This window comes from Propithecus coquereli, unplaced genomic scaffold (assembly GCF_000956105.1).
Source record: "Propithecus coquereli isolate 6110/MARCELLA unplaced genomic scaffold, Pcoq_1.0 Scaffold383, whole genome shotgun sequence".
Taxonomy (NCBI): domain Eukaryota; kingdom Metazoa; phylum Chordata; class Mammalia; order Primates; family Indriidae; genus Propithecus; species Propithecus coquereli.
This window is the reverse complement of record NW_012149541.1, coordinates 1,051,390-1,071,564: the sequence shown is the minus strand read 5'-3', so window position 1 is coordinate 1,071,564 and position 20,175 is coordinate 1,051,390. Positions and strand designations below refer to the sequence as shown.

General features: G+C 42.1%; 1 protein-coding gene across 1 annotated transcript in view; it reads left to right on the top strand.

The window, feature by feature from the left end:
• Positions 1-551: 551 nt before the first annotated feature.
• Positions 552-20,175, top strand: part of ARMC9 (armadillo repeat containing 9) — a 161,880-nt gene continuing 142,256 nt past the window's right edge. The window contains exons 1-6 of the mRNA XM_012652188.1: positions 552-639; positions 3,244-3,369; positions 7,212-7,382; positions 9,180-9,335; positions 14,621-14,713; positions 18,093-18,117. Coding sequence (XP_012507642.1) covers positions 589-639; positions 3,244-3,369; positions 7,212-7,382; positions 9,180-9,335; positions 14,621-14,713; positions 18,093-18,117 — 622 coding nt within the window. The 5' untranslated portion in view covers positions 552-588. The remainder of the gene's footprint in view (positions 640-3,243; positions 3,370-7,211; positions 7,383-9,179; positions 9,336-14,620; positions 14,714-18,092; positions 18,118-20,175) is intronic.

Here is a 20,175-nt window from a genome sequence, read left to right as displayed (position 1 = left end):
TAACCTCAGCCATTGTATCTCCTAGTGCTGCTGTAGTAAATTGCCATAAACTTAGTGACTTAAAGCAACACAAATTTATTATCTTACAGTTCTGGAGGTCAGAAGTCTGAAATGGGTCTAACTGGGCTCAAATCAAGATGTCGACAGGCCTTGATCATTCTGGACGCTCTAAGGGAGAATCCATTCCTTTGCTTTTTCTGGCTTCTAGAGGCCACCTACCCTGCTTGGACTGTGACCCTTCCTTCACCTTCAAAGCCTGCAGTGGCTGGCGAGTCTCTCTGATCCTGACCCTCCTGCCTCTTTCCCCAGTGACTGCTTGCGGCCCACCTGGGTAATCCAGATCTCCTCCCTGCTTGAAGGTCAGCTGACTAGTAACCTCAATGCCATCTGCAGCCTTAATTGCCCCTTGCCATGGAACCTCACATACGTCACAGATGCCAGGGATTAGGGCCTAGACATCTTTAGGGGCCATTCTTCTCACCACAGCCACCCTTTTGTGATTTCACATGTGGTTGAAATGAAAGCTTTTGTCTTCTGTTTTTGCCTTGTAGAGATTTTTGCTGTGAGAATTACCAGTAACGGTTCAATATGGGGGATATTCTGGCTCATGAATCTGAATTACTTGGACTAGTGAAAGAGGTAGGTATGTCATACAAAAACACAGGTCACAGAAAAAGATCTTGAAAACTTGTATTTTAACATGCAACAAATTCTTTAGTGCCTTGTAGTGTTTTGTCATTACATTGGAGCTATTTATTTTCCATTATATCATTTTCCATGTGTTTATATTTTGTTTTTCTAACGAAACTGAAATATTAAAGCCACTTGTAAAAGTTCCTTTGAAGAAAATTATAAAAATAATGCATGCTCTTGGTAGAAGACTCAAGATACAGAGGTAGAAGAAGGGAACTTCCCGGCTCCACTGCTGCAGCGGCCACTCTTAATGGTTTAGTGTATCATCTTCCCAGACTTTTTTCTATGAATAGTAAAAATATATTCACATGCCTATAGTTTGTGTCACAAAACAGGATGATACCACACGCAGTGTTCTGTAGCTTGCCTTTTATCTTTCGACAATAGGGTAGCAGAAGCATCCTCCCGTGATCCGCCCTCGACATTCCAGTGCTGTCGAGTATCTCACTGAATGGCTGCATCCTAATTATTTAACTCGCTGCTTCTTAGTGGACATTTAGCTTTCCTATACTGAAAGTTTTGAAGAGGAGGACCCACACCTCATGCTTTTTGGTGCTAAGGAAATAGTTGCTGCTGCTTCAGTGTGTGATCAAACTGTCCCTCAGGCCTGGAGAGACATGGCCATAGAGCAAGGATGAGGCACCCGCCTTGGAAATGCACACACTTTGGAATTTGGTGGAATAATGGCAAATAAATTCTTAAAGTTGTCACAACAGCAGGTTGTGGCCTGGGCTAGGGAAAGAGCCACAGTTAGAGCAGGTGGAAGCAGAAAGGAATGACCAACAGAAACTGAGAAGGAGGGCAGAGGAGTGTGAAGACCGATAATAGAGCATGTGTGTCAAAATGGATGGAGACCGTGAGTGCTGTGCAGGCGGGTCGCTGATGACACTGCCCAGCTTGTAATGACTTCTCTTCTCCTGTTCTTAGCGACAGGCTTTATTTCCAATTCCCTCTTTCAAGTAACAAATTCCCCGGGGACCTACAGACCTAGCACCGTCAGGCCTGCCAATCACTTTTGCCTTTTTCAGACAGCTGCACACATGATTTTCTTTTTCTTTTCTTTCTTTTTTTCCGTTTTTGTAGAGATGGGGTCTTGCTCTGTTGATCAGGCTGGTCTCAAACTCCTAATCTCAACTGGCCCTCCTGCCTTAGCCTCCCAAAGGATTCCAGGCCTGAGGCACTGCGCCCGGCCTGTTTTTCTACTAATAATTATAATGAATTGTGTAGCTCGTATTTTCCTTCTGAAAACAACTTGATTTTCTGAAAATAAATATTTTCTAGGATACTGCCCTTCTAGGCTTTTAGGGTATATATCGACAAGTAAATTCTAAGCTGGATCCCAAATTAACTTCTCCCAAAGATGATGGTTCACTGACAGTTCACTGACCCCATTGTAAACTGGTGATAATATCGAGCTGGTACAAGGACATCAAAGACAGTTACTTGTTGATGTTAAAACAGAGAAATACATATAAATTTATGTTTGTTATGCTTTATTGAAGTATAATTGACAAAAATACATGTATTTAAGGTGTAGAACTTGATGTTTTGAATATGTATACATTGTGAATTAGCATACATTATACAATTAGAAATTTTCATCACTGTTAAGCTAATTAATATATTCCATCATCTTGCATAGTTTCCTTTTTTTCCCCCCTCTTTTGGTGATAAGAACACTTAAAATCTACTCCCTTAGCAAATCTCACATATACAGTATGGTATAGTTAACTGTAGACACCATGCCATACCTTAGATCTCCAGAACTTATTCATCTTGTGTAAGTAAACTGTGTACCCTTTGACCCACATCTCCTTATTTTCCCCATCCCCCACCCCCTGGCAACCACCGTTGTAGTCTCTGCTTCTATGAGGTTGACTATTTTAGATTCCACATGTAAGTGAGATCGTGAGGTACTTGTCTGTGTCTGGCTTTTCACTTAGCACATGTCCTCCAGCTCCATCCATGTTGTCACAAATGGCAAGGTTTCCTTCTTTTTAAAGGATGACTGATATTCCACCATAGCTATGTACTACATTTTCTTTATCCATTCATCTGTCAGACATTTAGCTTGATTCCATATCTTGAATACTGTGAATAATGCTGCAGTGAACATGGGGTGCAGACATCTCCTTGAAATACTGATTTTCTTTTCTTTCCATATATACCCAGAAGTGAGATTGCTGGACTATGACAGTTCTATATTTATTGTTTTGAGGAACTTCCATACAGTTTTCCCTAATGACTGTACCAATTTACATTCCCGGCAACAGCGCACGAGGGTTCCCTTTCCTTCACATCCCTGCCAACACTTGTTACCATTCATCTTTTTGATAATAGTCATTCTAACACGTGTGAGGTGGTATTTCATTGTGGTTTCGATTTGCGTTTCCCTGATGATTAGTGATGTTGAGCACTTTTTCATTTATCTGTTGGCCTTTTTTTATGTCTTTGGAGAAATGTCTATTCAGATCCTTTGCCTGTTTTTAAAATTGTATTATTTGGTTTTTTGTTATTGAGTTGTTTGATTATGTTCTCCTTTTTTTATAGTATTTAGATTTTGCTGAATTTGAAGACACCTTGAAAACCTTTTCAAAAGAATGCAAAATAAAAGGAAAACCATTATGTAAAACAGCAGGTGGATCTTTAAGAGACTCTAAATCATTGATAATTCAGGTAACATTTTGCTTATTTGTCATCCCTGTAGATAATCAAGATACTCTCAATTTGTAAAAAGTGCTGCCATTGAAGAATGTGGAATTGTTTCTGAGGACCTCCTCAGAGTTACTTTAGACTACATAAGTATTTATGGATGAGTTGGTAATGTCATCTTTAAATCTCGGTACCTTACCTAGGAAATGTGTGGCCACATAAGATCTTTCACATACATTTCTTGGGAAGAAGGAAAGAGGAGACTCTTCCTCCTGAGGCGTTTAAGGTTATTAATTCTAGGCACTGGGGATACAGCAGTGAACAAACAAAACAAAACAAAATCTCTGCTCAGAGCTTGCATTCTAGTTTGGGGGGATTGGAGAGACAGGGAACAAGAGTGAGACAGACAAGGTAGCGTTTTATCAAGGGAATGCCTGAGCAGCTCTGTGGATAGCGGTGAGCTGCAGAGGGCACAAGACTGTATAGTCCTCAACTCTCAGGGTTAGAAGGGACCTTAACAGTCCTCATTTCAACCATTATTCGATGCCTCAATCCCATTTGTAATAGTCCAGGTAAGTGATCAGTTCACTTTGAATATTTCCAGTGACAAGAGAAGCATATTTCTCGAAGTAGCATATTTCACCTTCAGATAATTTTAATAAATTTATTTATTTCTTCAATATATGTACTTCCAAAAATAATTTGAGGCTTGATTTGTGAGTCGCTTGAGTAGCTGCAGTTCAGACTGTAGCCACTGCCCGGCTTTTCCTAGTCCCTGACTCTCCAGTGGCCTGGCATGGTCATCTTTGGGGGGGGTGGTGCTGTCAAAGTGGCCATGGAGCTTAAGGGGGGCTGTGCCCTCTGCCTGGTCCCCTTTGGGCCTGAGGCACCTGAGCTGCCCCCTCTTCAGACACAGACTCCTCTGTGGGTGCTGCAGCAGCCAGACCTCCCTGGCACCTCCCAAACCTGGAGCAAGATAGTCAGAACATAAAAGAAGAATAGAGTCATTATTAGAGGTGGAAACAGATCCTTAGTCAGAGTGAAGTGTGTTCATCAGGAAATCAGCTTCACTCCCCAGCACCTGGTTTCCCTGGTTCCTCTGGATGAAGAAAGACCACCCACCTTTACATACCCATTGGAAGAATATGTCAGCATCTCTTCATTGAAGCTAACGCTTGTGAGGGATATGGCAAATCCTCAGTACCTAACTAGCAGAACAGAATCTTTTGTGAAGTTCACACATGACCCAATTAGGTGATGATATAGGGCAAGGCCAATAGGCTCTGTGTCTTGAAGCTTTTTGTAAATCTCGGACCTCCAGAGACAAATGCTTTACACTTTTGCAACTGGGTTGCCATTATATTTCAGCTCCAGCTGCATCTGAGAACCCTTAAATATCTCTTTGGGTCTTTTAAAAAATTGTGATAAAAACATAAAATTTGCCATTGTAATTATTTTTATGTGTACAGTCCAGTAGTGTTGAGTATATTTACATGTTGTGAAACAGATCTCTAAAACTTCTTCCTCTTGCAAATCTGAAGCTTTATACCCATTAAACAACTCCCTCTTTCCTCCTCCCCCATCCCTTGGCAACCACCGGTCTACTTACTAGGAATGTGACTACTATAGATACCTCATAGAAGTGTAATCATAGAGTATTTGTCTTTTTGTGACTGGCTTATTTCATTCAGCATAATGTCCTCGAGGTTCATTCATGTTGTAGTATGTGACAAGATTTCCTTCCTTTGTAAAGGCTGAGTGGTATTCTATCGTACGTGTGTACCACAGTTTGTTTATCCACCCCTCTGTCAGCGGACACTTGGGTGGCTTCCCTCCCCTCTTGGCTTCTGTGAATAGAGCAGCTGTGAACATGGGTGTGCATATATCCCTTCAAGACCTTGCTTTTAACTCTTTTGGATATATACCTAGAAGTGGGTTTGCTGGATCATATGGTAGTTCTATTTTTAATTTTTTGAGGAAATTGCCAAACTGTTTTACAAAGAAGTTATACCATTTTCCACTCCCAGCGGTAGAGTATAAGGGTTCCAATTTCTCTACATCCATGCCAACACTTGTTATTTTCCATTTGTGTGTGTGTGTGTGTGTGTGTGTGTGTGTATTTAATATTAGCCATTTTAATGGGTTTGAAGTGATATCTTGTTATGGTTTAGATTTGCATTTCTCTGATGTCTTCAGGTTCATTTTTATATAAATTGAAAGACCTTGAAACTTCTCAATTGTCACAAGCATATCTTTTCTGCTCACCCCATCAACAGCTGTGCTCCACTATGATAGATTTCCCAAACAAAAATACCTGGAGCAGCAGTTCAGCAAAATATGCTAATTGTCAGTGACACTCACCAAATGCCAGGTTTCCCCAAGCACAGTCCTGTAAGAAGTGTGTGCATTTATATTAGTACATTACTATCGGTGGTGTGCACATTTGTTCATCTCGGTGATTCTGGCTGCGATCATGGCTTACAGAACATCATTAATATTTTGTGACCACATAAGTTGTAACAGTGGATTGCATTATGTGTGGGTATTATTTTAAATGCAGGGACCATTTCCAGGAACAGAATATGAATCATAAGTTAGGGTGGATGATAGATGTGATTATAATGACATAGCAAAGGTTTGTGGTCCCAAGGTCTACAAATATAGAGTTTAGAACAAACTACAGATGGCCCATTTGACTTATGGACTCTGTCAAGCCACGTTAAGAAAATACCTTGACTTTGTGCCTTAAAAGTCCACAAGAATCTGTGCTCGCCTCATTCACACAATCAAAGAGTTCTTGTCACTGCACCTCTCAAGGGCAAAGGCTTCCTCACAGGGTTTGCTGGGGACCTGGGCAGAGGTGAGCTTGGGGGTGAGCCAGCCCCCAGCGGCACTGCTGCTTAAAAGCTTTTGCAATTGAACACAAAGTGTAGGTCTGAATATCTTGGGCAGTCAATACAAAAAGGAGAACAATAGGAGTCGCTGTTTTGGACTGTTAGGAAATTCTTTCAATTCTGCCTTATACTTAAATCCACAAAATTATGCAGCAGGTATTTGTGACAAGTCAGTTGTTTTTCTTCTTGTGAGGCAGGTGGCGTGATAATCGCCACCTCTTTTCTCCAAAATACTCTTTCAGCTACTGTATGGTAAGTCATAAAGCTGTCCCTGTCCCACACAGACTCACAGCTCTGTGGTGGGAATGACACTGAGCGTGTGTTCCTCCCTCCATCTCCAGCTTATGCTTCCCTGTCGCTGCAACCGGTGGGCACAGACGGTCCCCTTATGGTGCATTGGGGTCCGCAGTGGCTTCCCACAGTGCCATCTCAATCAGACTTGCTTCTAGCAACAGGGGCAAGTAGCAGCGCCCACCTCCCAGGCCCAGGGTTGACTGGGTCGTTGTATATGTGCTGCTGGTGCTCAGGGACTTGGGCGTGGTGCTGTCAGCAAGCGTCCATATGTGTGAGGGTGGTTCCGGTGAGGCCTGGCTGGGCTTTTGGCTTGACCTGTTTTTATCAGTCATGCTGTGGGGCAGCAAGCCCAAAGGGTGACTTCAGTGTATTTATGAGTTCTCTGGCTTCAAGTCTTTGTCCAGCGTCTGATTCTTTCCATTTCAAAGACCTTAAATGTTGTGTCTGTTTTTATAGTGCTCAGATTTAATATTGCACAGAGGTAGAAAACCAGGATTGGGCTGCAGGAATCTCAGCCTAAGAAGCTTGAAGCCCTCCAGGATCTCTGTTTTTCTGTCCCTTAACTCCGGAAAGGAGTATATGGGGTATCTATGGTGTTGGGTGGGTTGTGAGGATTTGGGATGTTGGAAGAACTAGCATCCCTTACGACTAGGGTTCAGTCTGATGTCTTCTTCACAGAAGGATCTTGTCGCGGCATTTGACAGCGGAGACCAGAAGGTGTTCTTCAATTTGTGGGAAGAATACATTCCCAGTTCCATTCGAGATGGCGACTCCCTTGCCCAGAAGTTGGAATTCTATCTTCATATCCATTTTGCCATCTATCTTCTGAAACACTCCGTAGGAAGACCGGTAGGTTTACTTTGTGATTTGAATTCGTCTGAATGGTATGTTTTAAGAGAAAGTTAGCTATTGTTTTCCAAATGAGTATTGATTTCATTTTATGGCTGTTTTATCATATTGCCTATAAGGCATAGGCATTTGGATAAATGATTTTCTTTTTTTTTTTTTGAGACAAAGTCTCGCTCTGTCGCCCTGGATAGAGTGCAGTGGTGTCATCATAGCTCACTGCAACCTCAAACTCCTGAGCTCAAGCGATCCTCTTTGCCTCAGCCTCCTGAGTAGCTGGGACGACAGTCACGTGCCATGGTGCCAGACTAATTTTTCTATTTTTAGTAGAGATGGGGTCTCATGCTTGCTCAGGCTGGTCTCGAACTCCTGAGCTCAAGCAATCTTCCCGCCTTGGCCTCTCGGAGTGCCAGGATTGCAAGCGTGAGCCACCACGCCCGGCCATGATGAATGATTTTCTACCTTGTTCTCAGCAGTTTATGTTTTAATTTATATGGACATTTAATCATTTCTGTAATCAAAGTTACATGTTTTCCTAAATACCTCAAGCTTTTGAAAACTCATCAAAATAAAGTTTGTTTGGCAACTTAATATATATACATGTATATCTAAGAGAACACATATTTAGGCTGCATATTAGACCCTATATGAGAACGTAAATTTAGACTTAGGTGGTGGAAAATAGTATGCCTATTTGTGGACAGTCCATTTGAGTGATGGGTTGGATTTAGCTTCTGCGGTCCTTTCCCAGGGGGGCTGGAGATGGGAGGAGAGGGCAGAGCCGAAATTTCTAGCTGCTGCCGTGGCTGAGCTTTGAGTGCAGAGGGAGTGACAGAAAGGGAGCAGGGGCCGGCTGGCACTGGACCCCGGGCATTAACTGCTGCCCCCAGGACCAGCGTTAACTTGTTAAATGTCAAGGACACCAAAAGAGGGGACAGTGGTGGAGGCAGCAGCATGACTCTATATTGCGGTACCGTTCTTGGAAGCTATTACTCATGTGGAGAAGATATAGGAGGTTTTCATTTTTTATTTCTGGTTTTTAATTTTTCGGTTTTGATATAAGATAAAAATCAATAAACATAATCTGTTTTTTAAATCCAGCGGTCAGAAGAGGGCCTCATGGCGTGCCTCAGACGGGGCCGGTTCGCGAGCAGAGCAGGCTCGGTCTGCGCGAGGCCGTGAGGGCCGTGACTGCCAGAGCCGGCTCGGGTCGGCAGCACCGAACTCGGCTCCTCTGGTCTTGTCATCGAGGCCCAGGGGCAGATAGACACCCCGACAGGGAACTGACTTGCTTGGATTGCACCTGGAAGAGTGAAGCAGGACGAGGCCAGCCTTAGGGGACACAGGAAAGAACGGTGTGGAAGCTTCTGCTTCAAACCCCGCGAAGACTCGCCTGCTCACCTTCCGAAACCTCTCCTGTCGGAATCGGGGGAAGGCAGACGAATACTCGTTTCTAGACGAGAAGCGGAAACAATGTGTATGGCTAATAATGGGAGAGCTAAGTAAGTTATAGTAGGCAAGATGAGGTTTTGTCCTGCTATTAGAAATGTTTATAAAGAATTTTAAGAACATGAGAAAATGGTGGTAATAAAGTAAAAACACAGCATATTGAACTGTATATGTCTTCTCTGATATTCCTGACAGAGTTTTATTAGGGGGGAAATTTGAGGTAATCGTAGAATGACTGTGACAGCACACCTACCTGGCCAGGTCGGGGGTGTCAGCCACAGGGCTGCGACCCGAGGAGCCTCAGGGCGAGGCCAGGTGAACAGGGGGACTGGGTTTCTTCCCTTCCTCTAGGACAGAGAAGAGCTGGAGGAAAGGATTTCTTACTTCAAAACCTACCTGGAGACCAAAGGGGCAGCGCTGAGCCAGACCACGGAGTTTCTTCCTTTCTACGCCCTTCCTTTTGTTCCCAACCCTATGGTACACCCTTCATTTAAAGAACTCTTCCAGGTGAGTGGCAGGCTTTGAATTTTGTATCAGATCCTAGACAGCACTGTGGTTTCTCCTTGTATACACTAGCGGTTTCTGAGTGATGCTTTAAAAAACTAAGATTTGCTTAAATTATTTTTTTAATTACTGCCATCATTTTCTCACAGTGAAGCCTTCATTTGTGAATAGCATGGCACAGCAGTGTGGATAAAGGTTAGACCCGGGGTGGAGCCATGGCACGGCAGGTGCACGGCCCACTCGGGTCTGGCATTCCAAGGCAGACCTCAGGCTCTGGTGCTTTGAGGAATTTAGTGACCGTCAGTATTCATGGGGAATCATTTTATTCCATTTTTTTTTCCTTTTGCTACTCTACATCTGTTCGTTTAATGGTCATCATAGCTATTTTAGTATGTATACATAATAAAGTCTAAAGTAAGTATCTTTATTCCTTCCAGAACATTCAAGGAGCTTAGAATGCATTAACTTCATTCATCCCTTTCCCAATTTATGTGTATTGTTGTCAAGCATTTTAGTTATATACTTTAACTGCACAAATTAGAAATTTTTCCTAGTTTATGCAGTCAGTGTATATTGATGTCCCCTTATATTTACCCGTATTTTTGCTCACAATTCCCGCTTGTGTTAAGGACCTTCCATCTGGGATAATTTTCTCCTCTGAGTTAAGTATATTCCTTTAAAGTCTCCTGTACTGTACTTGAAGATCTCTTCTTTCAGTTCCTGTTTGTCTGAAAATGCCTTTGTTGCTTTCTTAGGGTTTAGAATATTACATTTACAGTTATTTTGTTTTAGTATATTGAAGATGGAAAGCTCAGCTATATTGCATAGTCTCCTAGTTCCCGTTGTTTCTATTTTGAAGTTGGCTGTCACTCTAATTGCTGTTCCTTTGCAGGTGATCTCTTTTTTTCTCTGGCCTTTGGGATTGTATAATTTCACTACAGTGTGTCTACGGGTAGATTTCTGTTTTTACTTAAAATTTGTTGGGCTTCCTGGATGTGAAGTTTTGTGTCTTTCAACTACTCTGGAAAATTCTCAATTTGTATCTCTTTATATATTACCGCTTCCCCATACTCTTTACTGTCTCTGGGATATCTGATTAAATGTATGTTAGACTTTCTCATTATACTCTCCATGTCTTTTTTTTTTTTTTCATTTTTTAAATTGTGGTAAAATATACATAATGTAAAATTCATCATTTTGGCCATTTGTAAGTGTCCTGTTGAGTAGTGGTAAGTGGACGCTTGTCGTTGTGCCCTCCGTGTCTTTTAACATCTTACGTTTTCCATTTCTTGATCTCTCTCTCTCTGTATTCTGGGTGATTTCTTCACATCTGTCTTCCAGTTCACAAACTTGCCCTTTAGCAATGTTTAGTCTGTTCTTCAGCCTTTTCACTGAATTTGTAATTTCAGTTATTAGCTCTTTTTTAAAGAAGTTTTTTGTTTTTTATTTAGACTTGCTGGGTCATTTTTGTAGTCTCTTAGTTCATTTTACTTGGGAATTGAGGGGATTTTTTTGAGACCTGGTGCAGTTTGATTCTTCCAGAAAAGGTTTGCATTTGCATCTCCCAGTCACCTGGTACGTTACCAACCCAGGACTGTTTTAAATGACATTATTTGCTGGAGGTTTTGGGGACCACACAGATAGTGTCAGTTTCAGCTGCAGTCTTTTATGGGACTGAGTGTGGTTTTGAAGTCTCAGATGAGGCTTTCCCTTCCTTCCACCTAATGTCACAGTCAAGACAGGTATGTTTCCTTGTTGTCCCCTTCTGTATAGTGGCTTTATTATCTGTAACCTTTCACTGACGGTGTAGCCCTTTGGGGTCCCAATTTTAAGCTGGGATCCTCTATGAGATTACCTACTTTGGACAGATCTTACTGTCTTCCACCCTCTCTACCTGACAGCTCTCGGAACTGAAGTTCAAGGTCTTCAAGATTGTGCAGTTTTCCTTAGAGCAAAAACTGCCTTTGATGCTTTCTTTTCTCTCAGCTCCTGCTTTTCCTTCATGTTGGACCACTGCAGATCCTTTTTTGCCCCTCAGGGGTGCATTTAAAAAGATGGCCGCATACGTTCTCCAGACAGAAGTGATCATATCTCTAAGCCCCTCTCACAGGACATGCTTTGTGCCATCCCAGAGCATACTTGGAGGGAGGGTGGATTGCATAATTTCTTGATCACAATCTCCAGCATGTGCTTTGTTGGATTTTATCCATGGCTTTCTACACCTTGTCGTTAGAAATGCTTCTTTTGTTTTACTGGTAAGTTCTGGAACTCTTGGTTCCTTGTTAGAAATTTTTTTCTTGCTTTAAAAAGATGGTCTTTATTTTATACAGTTTTCTTAGTTGTTTTCATTGCTTCTTCAGATTCTCTCTTCTACAGTGTTGGCAGAAAAGGAAATTCCTTTGTAAAGATTGTAACGAGTTCTTTTCTGCAAGCTCAGTTTGTCAGTGAGCATCCCCTTGCAGAAATACTTCGGTATTTCGGTAAAAACTTCTCAGCGCCTTTTATGAGCCAGGGACATAAGTTATGCTTAATTACTGAGGATTTAGGGAAATGGAAAGGACTCTCGCAGGCTCTGCCAGGAAGGGAGGAGGCAACAGGTAAACCAAGGGCGTGAGCTCTGGTTTACCTGAGCCCCCACTTCGACACAGTAACCCCACTTCGATCCATTTAATGTGTTAACGTTCTGATAAGATTATGAATGATAAAAAGGGCTCTGCTGTTGGGGAAAAAAGTCAGACAATCACTAATGTACTCTAAAGTTTCCCTTCTGCGAAGGCAGACACCGTGACAGCAAGAGGGTGCGCGGCTTCCCGACGTGCAGCAGAGCCTGCACAGCGCTTCCCCGAGCTCTTCGCCCTTCGTATTGGAGCTGGGTAGTGAAGTGCCCCTCGGACTTGGGGAATGTTCTTACTCTCAAAGCTGAAAGCTCAGAAAAAATAAGTACAGTCAAGAAAAAAATAGTGGACTCCTGCCCAGAGAGGTTTTATGCAATCTTATCCCTGTCATTAGCAGTGCACCATAAGGTAATTAAATTGAAATGACATATTTATTGATTTTACAAAGTGGTAATCAACAACAGAGTGAGCCTGAGCAAGAGCGAGACCCCGTCTCTACAAAAAATAGAAAAATTAGCCGGGCATGGTGGCACGTGCCTGTAGTCCCAGCTACTCAGGCGGCTGAGGCAGGAGGATCGCGTGAGCCCAGGAGTCTGAGGTTGCTGTGAGCTAGGCTGATGTCACTGCACTGTAGCCTGGGCAACAGAGGGAGGCCCCGTCTCAGAACAAAAACAAAACAACAACGTAGCAATCTAACTGGAAGTCTACGTGTACCAAATATTTTGCTTTGTTTGTTTTGTAAGATGTCTTGTTTTGTAAGACTGACATTGGCCAGCATAGCAGTCCTTTCCTGAGATCCTTTTCTATATGGTGGAGCTGTAGCACACTGCGCTGGTTTCCTAGGGCTGCCCTAACAAAGTACCACAGACCGGTGGCTTAAAACGACAGAGATTGATTGATTGTCTCACAGTTCCGGAGGCCAGAAGTCTGAATCAGGGTGTCGGCAGGGCCACACTTTCCCTGAAGCCTCTAGGGGAGGAGCCTTCCTTTCCTCTCCCAGGTTCGGTGGCCACAGGTGTTCCTTGGCTTGTGGCAGCATTGCTCTGATCTCTGCCTCTGTCTTCACGTGGCCATCCTCCCTCTGTCTGTGTCTACATTTCCTTCTCCTTGTGAGGGGACCAGTCATATTGGATTAAGGGCCCACCCTCCTCCAATGTGTCATCTTAACTTTAATTACATCTGCAATGACCCCATTCCCCATGGCTTCATGTTCTGAGGTACCAGGGGTTAGGACTTAAGCATATCTTTTGGGGGGACACAATTCAACCTAAAAAAACACACATTTTTTTTTAAGAAAAGGATCTCAGTCTGTTGCCCAGACTGGAGTGCAGTGGCGCAATTATCGCTCACTGCGCCCCGGAGCTCTTGGGCTCGAGGGATCCTCCTGCCACAGCCTCCTGAGTAGCTGGGACTACGGGTGGGCGCCACCACACCTGGCTAATTTTTCTATTTTTTGTGGAGACAGGATCTCTCTATGTTGCTCAGATTGTTCCCCAACTCGTGGCCTCAAGCAATCCTCCCACCTTAGCCTCCCAAAGCGCTAGGATTGCAGGTATGAGCCACTGCACCCACGCCTAATTAAATTTTTTGTAGAGATGGGTCTCTACAGAGCTTTGTAGGGTTATATTGCCCAGGCTGGTCTCGAACTCCTGACCTCAGTGATCCTCCCACCTTGGCCTCCCAAAGCACTGGGATTATAAGTGTGAGGCCACTGCGCCCAGCCATAACATACACATTATAAACAAAGTTATCATACAGTGTCAGGGAATTACAAAGTTTTTTAAATATAAGAACTTTCTGTTCATTGGCAGTATTTTTTCCAGAAGCCAGGTGACATGCTGGCTAGATGATTGGGTGGGAGTGGAGGCATGGAGGCAAATGCAGGGCCGGGGAGGAGGAGGAAGTGGGCAAGGACAGGAAGGTCTGAGGTGAAGGGGCAGGATCCAAAGGACAGTGGATGTGATATGAACTTTTAGTGACAGAGCTGCTTTTTTGTGGAACTTCTTGGTTTGGGTGGAAGATATTTTTGTATAAAGCGTCAAAGGAAAATTGTCCTGAGAAAGATCCTTACTTGTTGCATTTCTTTTACTATTAAATATTTGTCATTATTTTTTCCTTATTGAGCATTATTTGAGATAAATAATTTATTTTTAAGGGACAAATCAAACTAAAAGTATATCATAATCCTTGGCATGATGGGGTATTTGTGGCAGGTATAGCTTCTGTCGTCTTTTCTTATCTAGAGGAGGTTTATGGAAATGAGTCCTGTTCGGAAGCTTTCAGTAACTTGGTGATAATTGTTTGTTATGCCTACCAGTGCCATGCATGCCTAAACCGAACTGAATTATTTTTGGTATTCACCCTAATAAGGTTACTTGTCACAATTGTGTTTAAGTCACATGAAATATTCATATCGTATACAGGGTTATTTTTTCCGTGTTTATGATAGAACTCTGTTTTTTTTCCTCCTGTTGTGGATACTTGAATCTTCTGTAAATGAATTGGTCAGACGTCCTAAAATCTGTATTTCACAGCCTCACATCACTTGCAAGACATCTCGCTTTTGATTCCAATAACTGACAGGGATATTTAACCCACTGGTTACAACTTGATGATACTATTGGCATTTAATGACCTAGTGTTTTTATTTTTGTTCCTTTGTTTTTTCTTTAGGATTCCTGGACTCCAGAGTTAAAGTTAAAGTTGGAAAAGTTTCTAGCTTTAATATTCAAAGCTAGCAACACACCAAAGCTTTTAACAATATATGTATCCTTTTTAAGCAAATAGAGACCACCTATGGTCTTAGAGCAGATTTTATGTAGAGTAGCACACTTGCTTAGGTTGCCTCGTATGTAGGGATAGTTAATAGTGTTGCTTTTATATTTACAAGGTGAATGGATCATTAATGGGAGGATATGCCTAGGTCTATAAAGGTCAGCTTCTATGGCATTAGATCTCCGAGACTTGGCTAGGTCTTATTTTGATGTCATGTGCCTAGAAGCTGTCTAGGTAGGGAAACAAAAATCTGTCTTCTCATAAAAGAACTACTTGGAATAATTGTCCCTTTGCAGAGGGTCAATCACTTTTCAGGCCTTGAGGCCATGGCATATGGATTATGTGACCATCTAACTTGTCGTTCAAATTGGCACTTCTTTTTAAACAGCTGTATTGAGGTATGATTTATATACATAAAATCTATTCATTGTAAATGTACAATTCATGATTTTTAGCGAATGTATGGAGTTGTGCAGCTGTTTTCACAATCTAATTGAAATCGGGACACTTTTGAGAGTAAAAAGGGCACTAACTGGACAGAGTACCGGGGTGGCCGGTGTAAATGGAGCCTCTCCTAGGAAGAGTAAAAATTTGGTCACTCAACCCCTGGGAATCTAATTTCCCAAAGGTTGTTAGTCTTTAAGGACAATTGTCTCCTTTTCTTTGGAATAAAAATGTATACAAAGTTATTTTATAACAAGAACATAGCAGTTTGAATTGTAAAGTTGGTGATTTTTTGTTTAATGAAAATTTTAGGCTATTTTGCTACATAATACCTTCTGCTTCCTTTCTAACTCCGAAGTATTTAACCCCTTTTTCCTAGTTGAAATCTTTTGTCTCTGGGATTCCATGACACATTTCGACTTCAGCTTCCCAAGTCTTCAGTGGCTTCAAATTCCTTAGCCTGGCCTAAGCCATAATCAGACCGAACTGTAGCTCTTCTCTCTGGTTTTTAGTGAAATTAGGACTTTTCCAACTTGGCTTGTAATTTAACATACTTTTTAAAAGTAATTCTCAGTTTAACACTTATGAGTGCCAATATGTTAAGAATCTAAATGAAATTATTTACATAGTAAATTTTATTAATAATATATTAGTATGTTAATAATAATATTTCATAGGAAGAGTATGAGGATGAAGTTGATACATTTAACTTGCTTAAAACAGTCTGGCACATAATAAGTGCTTGTTAACTATTAGCTGTTAGTATTAGAATTTGTAAGTACTTGTCACCTTTCATCCTATTCAGCATGCTTTAAAACATACACTGAAATATGGCAGATAACTATAAACAATGTCCCTTTATTTTTCTTGTTACATGAAAATATTTGCAGGTCAGCTCAATATATTGAGTTTCTATGATGAGTTAAATATTGTGCTAGGAATTAGGGAAATAAAGAAAAGGCCAAGACATAGTTCTCTTAGCCAAGATGGAGTTCTAAACAATAAAATGGAAGTCTGTGAGGCAGACAGAATGAGGGATAGGAATTACAGGTAGACGGAACAGCCTGTGCAAAGACACTGAGACAGTATGTTTGGGAAAATACAAAGAATTTAATATTGCTGGAGCAGAGGATTGACATAGAGAAGGTCAGAGACTCGGCAGGGGCCAGGTTGTGAAGGTGTGTGCGAAGTCCTATAAGGAATGAGGAACCTTTGAAGCATTTTATTTCTTTTGTTTTCAGCAAACACGGAACCTTTGAAGCATTTTAAGTAGGAGAATAACATAGTAGTATTTACCAAAAAAAAAAAAATCACTTTAATTCCTGATTATAAAATCAATCATACTTCCTATATATACACACCCAAAAGTATGTAATGTTTATAATAAACTTAGGTACATGTATGTGTGTGGTTTTAAGTATTTTTACAAATGAAGAAAAAATTTCCCCATATCGTTAAGTAGTCTTCAAAAACATGTTAAGTAACCTCAGAAGGTTAAAACTTAATGACCCAGCAATTACACTCCTAACTATTTACCCAAGAGAAATGAAAACATGTATCTACACAATTTGTACATGAATTGTTCGTAGTAACATTTATCACAGCCAAAAAGTGTAAACAGTCCAAATGTCTATCAACTGTTGAATGGATAAGTAAAACATGCGTACGCCCATATATAACAGAATATTACTCGGCCACAAGAAGAAATGAAGTACTGACTCATGCTGTGATGTGGATGAACCATGAAAACATAATGCTAAGTAAAAGAAGCCAGTCACGAAAGGCCACATATCATATGATCCCATTTATAGGAAAGGTCCAGGCTGGACACGTGGCTCACAATCGTAATCGCAGCACTCTCGGAGGCTGAGGTGAGAGGATTGCTTGAGGCCAGGAGTTTCAGACCAGCCTGGGAATAGACAGACTTCGTCTCTACAAAAATAAAAATAAAAATATTAGCCAGGCATGGGGGCACGCATCTGTAGGCCCAGATATTCGGGTGGCTGAGGTGGGAGGATCGCTTGAGCCGAGGAATTTGAGGCTGCAATGAGCTATGATAGGATCACTGCACTCCAGCCTGGGTCACAGAGTGAGATCCTGTCTCTAAAAAAAGAAAAAAGGAAAAAAAGAAAGAAAGAAAGAAAGGTCCAAAAGAGGCAAATCTGTAGAAACAGAAAGTAGATTAGTGGTTGCCAGGGGCTGGGGTGGACAGGGGACATGGGAGTGACTGCTGATGGGCATAGGGTTTCTTTTTGGGGGATGATCAAAATGTTCTAAAATTGATTATGATGATGGTTGCACAACTCTGCGAACACACTGAAAACCACTGAAATGTACACTTTAAATAAGTGAATTATATATGAATAGAGCTGTCACCAAAAAATTAAGAAAAATTTAATTAAGATGAATTAAATTAAGGGAGAAAAAAAAATCCAAAATAAGTAATTTGCCCTCATGCAGCTAGACATTTGGGAGCTGAGATGTGAACCCAGGCAGCCTGTGTCCAGAGTCTGTGATCTTAGCCACTGTGCTTTGCTGCTTTCATGCCAATGTCAATTTCCTTAGGATAAAGCTTCGGAATTGAAGTTACAGAGTTAAAGGGTGTAAATTCAGGTTTGCAAAGTTTTCAGTAGGATGTTTGGTAGCAGTGGGGAGGGCTTTTGAAGGGCATGGGAAGGCCAGTTAGGAGGCTTTTGAAATAGTGCAAGACTTGGTTGGTTTCACACAGTGATAATTGAGATGGAGAGAAGAGGATCTATTTGGGAGCAAGTCTACCAAGTATTGAGAAGTTGCTTAGCTAGTTAGAGCAACATTTGGGACTGAGAATTCTCTTTTTCACGTGCTGAGGTTTTTTCACAGATGGGCCACACGTGATAGAGTACTGCATCCCGAATGCCTGTTTTCCTGAACTTCTTTCTCATCCCAGAAGGAGAATGGACAAAGTAACAAAGGTAAATCATCTAGATTAAAATTTTTATAAGAGCAACTTTGCCAAATGAAGTTTTAAATAGTGAGATAGGCACAGAGATGGAAAGAATTCGTGGACTTGGCAAACGAGGGCTTTAAACTTCTGAATATTTATGAAGTGCTTTGCAGTCGTATTTATGTATTTATCTGCTGTTCTTTGAGGCCGCCTTTCAGGATAGCGTGTTAGCTTCCTCTTCCATATCAGATAACTAAGGCCTGGAGGAATGCGGAGAATCCTGGTAACATCCCAAAGCCGAGTGCTGCGGCAGCACAGTTAGAAGGCTCCATGCAGCGGGGGTGAGGAAAGAATTATTTTAATATCTGTAGCCTTTACTTTCAATGAGCCAAGTGGGGTCTTATTAGCAATATGTAGTGCTCATTCTTATAGAACATTTTCATTTTTTACATTCAAAGTAGAAATTCTACTCTTAAGTTTATAGCATAAAATGATGTTTTTCCATGATTAGTAATGTTTACTAGAATGGTTCATTTTTCAGTAAAGTGAGAAAAACTCTATTTAAAATGCAATAGGTGGCCACAGTTGGGGCACTTAGCCTCAGTTTTGTCTTTGATACTACATTTTGAAAACTGCTTAAATTATGATGTTGGGAAGGGTACATGGTGTGCTTCGTGCCATTAATAAGTATCGGTGGCATAATCCTCAGTTCCCAGCAGGGGGAGTGTTACTGCATGAAATTTGTGTTCTGTGAAATAGCACATTTGCCCTTTTCAGATGGGATCGGGCGCGTTCAGGGTGGCACGGCCGTAGACAGATTTGCCCTTTTCAAAGCAGAGTAATGTCAGAGAGGATTTCAAAACTTCCTGCCATTGTTTTTCCATGTTTCTTTTCAGAGAGTTAAAGTGTTTTTAAAGAAAGGAGGCATTAGTATAATATTTAGCTCTTTGTTTACCAGGGCGTTGACAAATGAGCAGGGTTTTAGATTTGCCATCCAAGGAGGGCTTTGGTCACGTCCGATGAGAAGGCTTTGGAGGCTTGGGCTTGCTCTTGCCCTTTGTAGCCTGGCACATCCCCAGCCTGCCATTTTAAACATGTGACTGGTTCTGCCAGATATGCCCCACGAGGTCAACCTGGAATGCTCTGAGGCTCACCAGGCTGCTCTGGCTGGAGCACAGCCTTGGAGCGCCCCAAGATTGCTTTGCCCTTGGTATGGCTCTTCCCAAGGAGGAATCCCAGCCTGTCTCCTCAGCTCTGAAGGTCTGCTCCTCAAGTGTTATTCCAGGCCCAGGCCGTGGCCAGGGTGGGTGCCATGCTGGTTTGCTCGCGTCCAACACAGCTGGCACTCTTAAACTGGGCTGGGCATTTGGATCTTGTCCTGCAACTTCTGGAAATGCACCTCATCCCACTGTTCTGCTGCCTAACAGACCACCCAGACTTAGTGACATTCACTTATTAGTATCATGCATGGTCTGGGAGTCGTGGGCTCAGGCCATTCTCCCTGGGGTGTCTCTTGGGTGCAGTCAGACGGAGCCAGGAGGGGCCACCTCCAAGGCACTTACCTGCACGAGTCTGGTGGTGGTGCTGGCTGCCACCTGGGATCTCAGCAGAGGCCCTTGACTAGAACACCTATATGGCCTCTCCATGTGGCCTGGGCTCCCTCAGGGCATGTTGGCTAGGTTCCAAAGTGAATGTCCCCAGAGAGAGCCAGGTGGACGCTGTGTCACTTTTTTTCTATCTTCTAAGCTCTAAAATAACTCAGTGTCATTTCTGCTGCATTTTGCTCATTACAGGTGAATTCCCAAGGCTAGCTCACATTCAAAGGAAGGAAAATGACATTCCACCCTTGATGGGAAGGAGGGATTGTCAAAGACTTTGCAGACATTTTAAAACCACTACTCCACCTGCATCCTTTGGGCCCCAGAGAACTGTCCTAGTTCTTGTAGGATCTGCTAAGTCCCTGTTCAGGATTGGTCTTTGGACTCCCAGGCAGTGGGGGTGGAAAGGTGGAAAGAAACTTCTCTCTGGTTCCTGAGTCGCTGCAGCTCCTGTCTCCCTAGCATACCCTGTCACTTTTTTTTTTTTT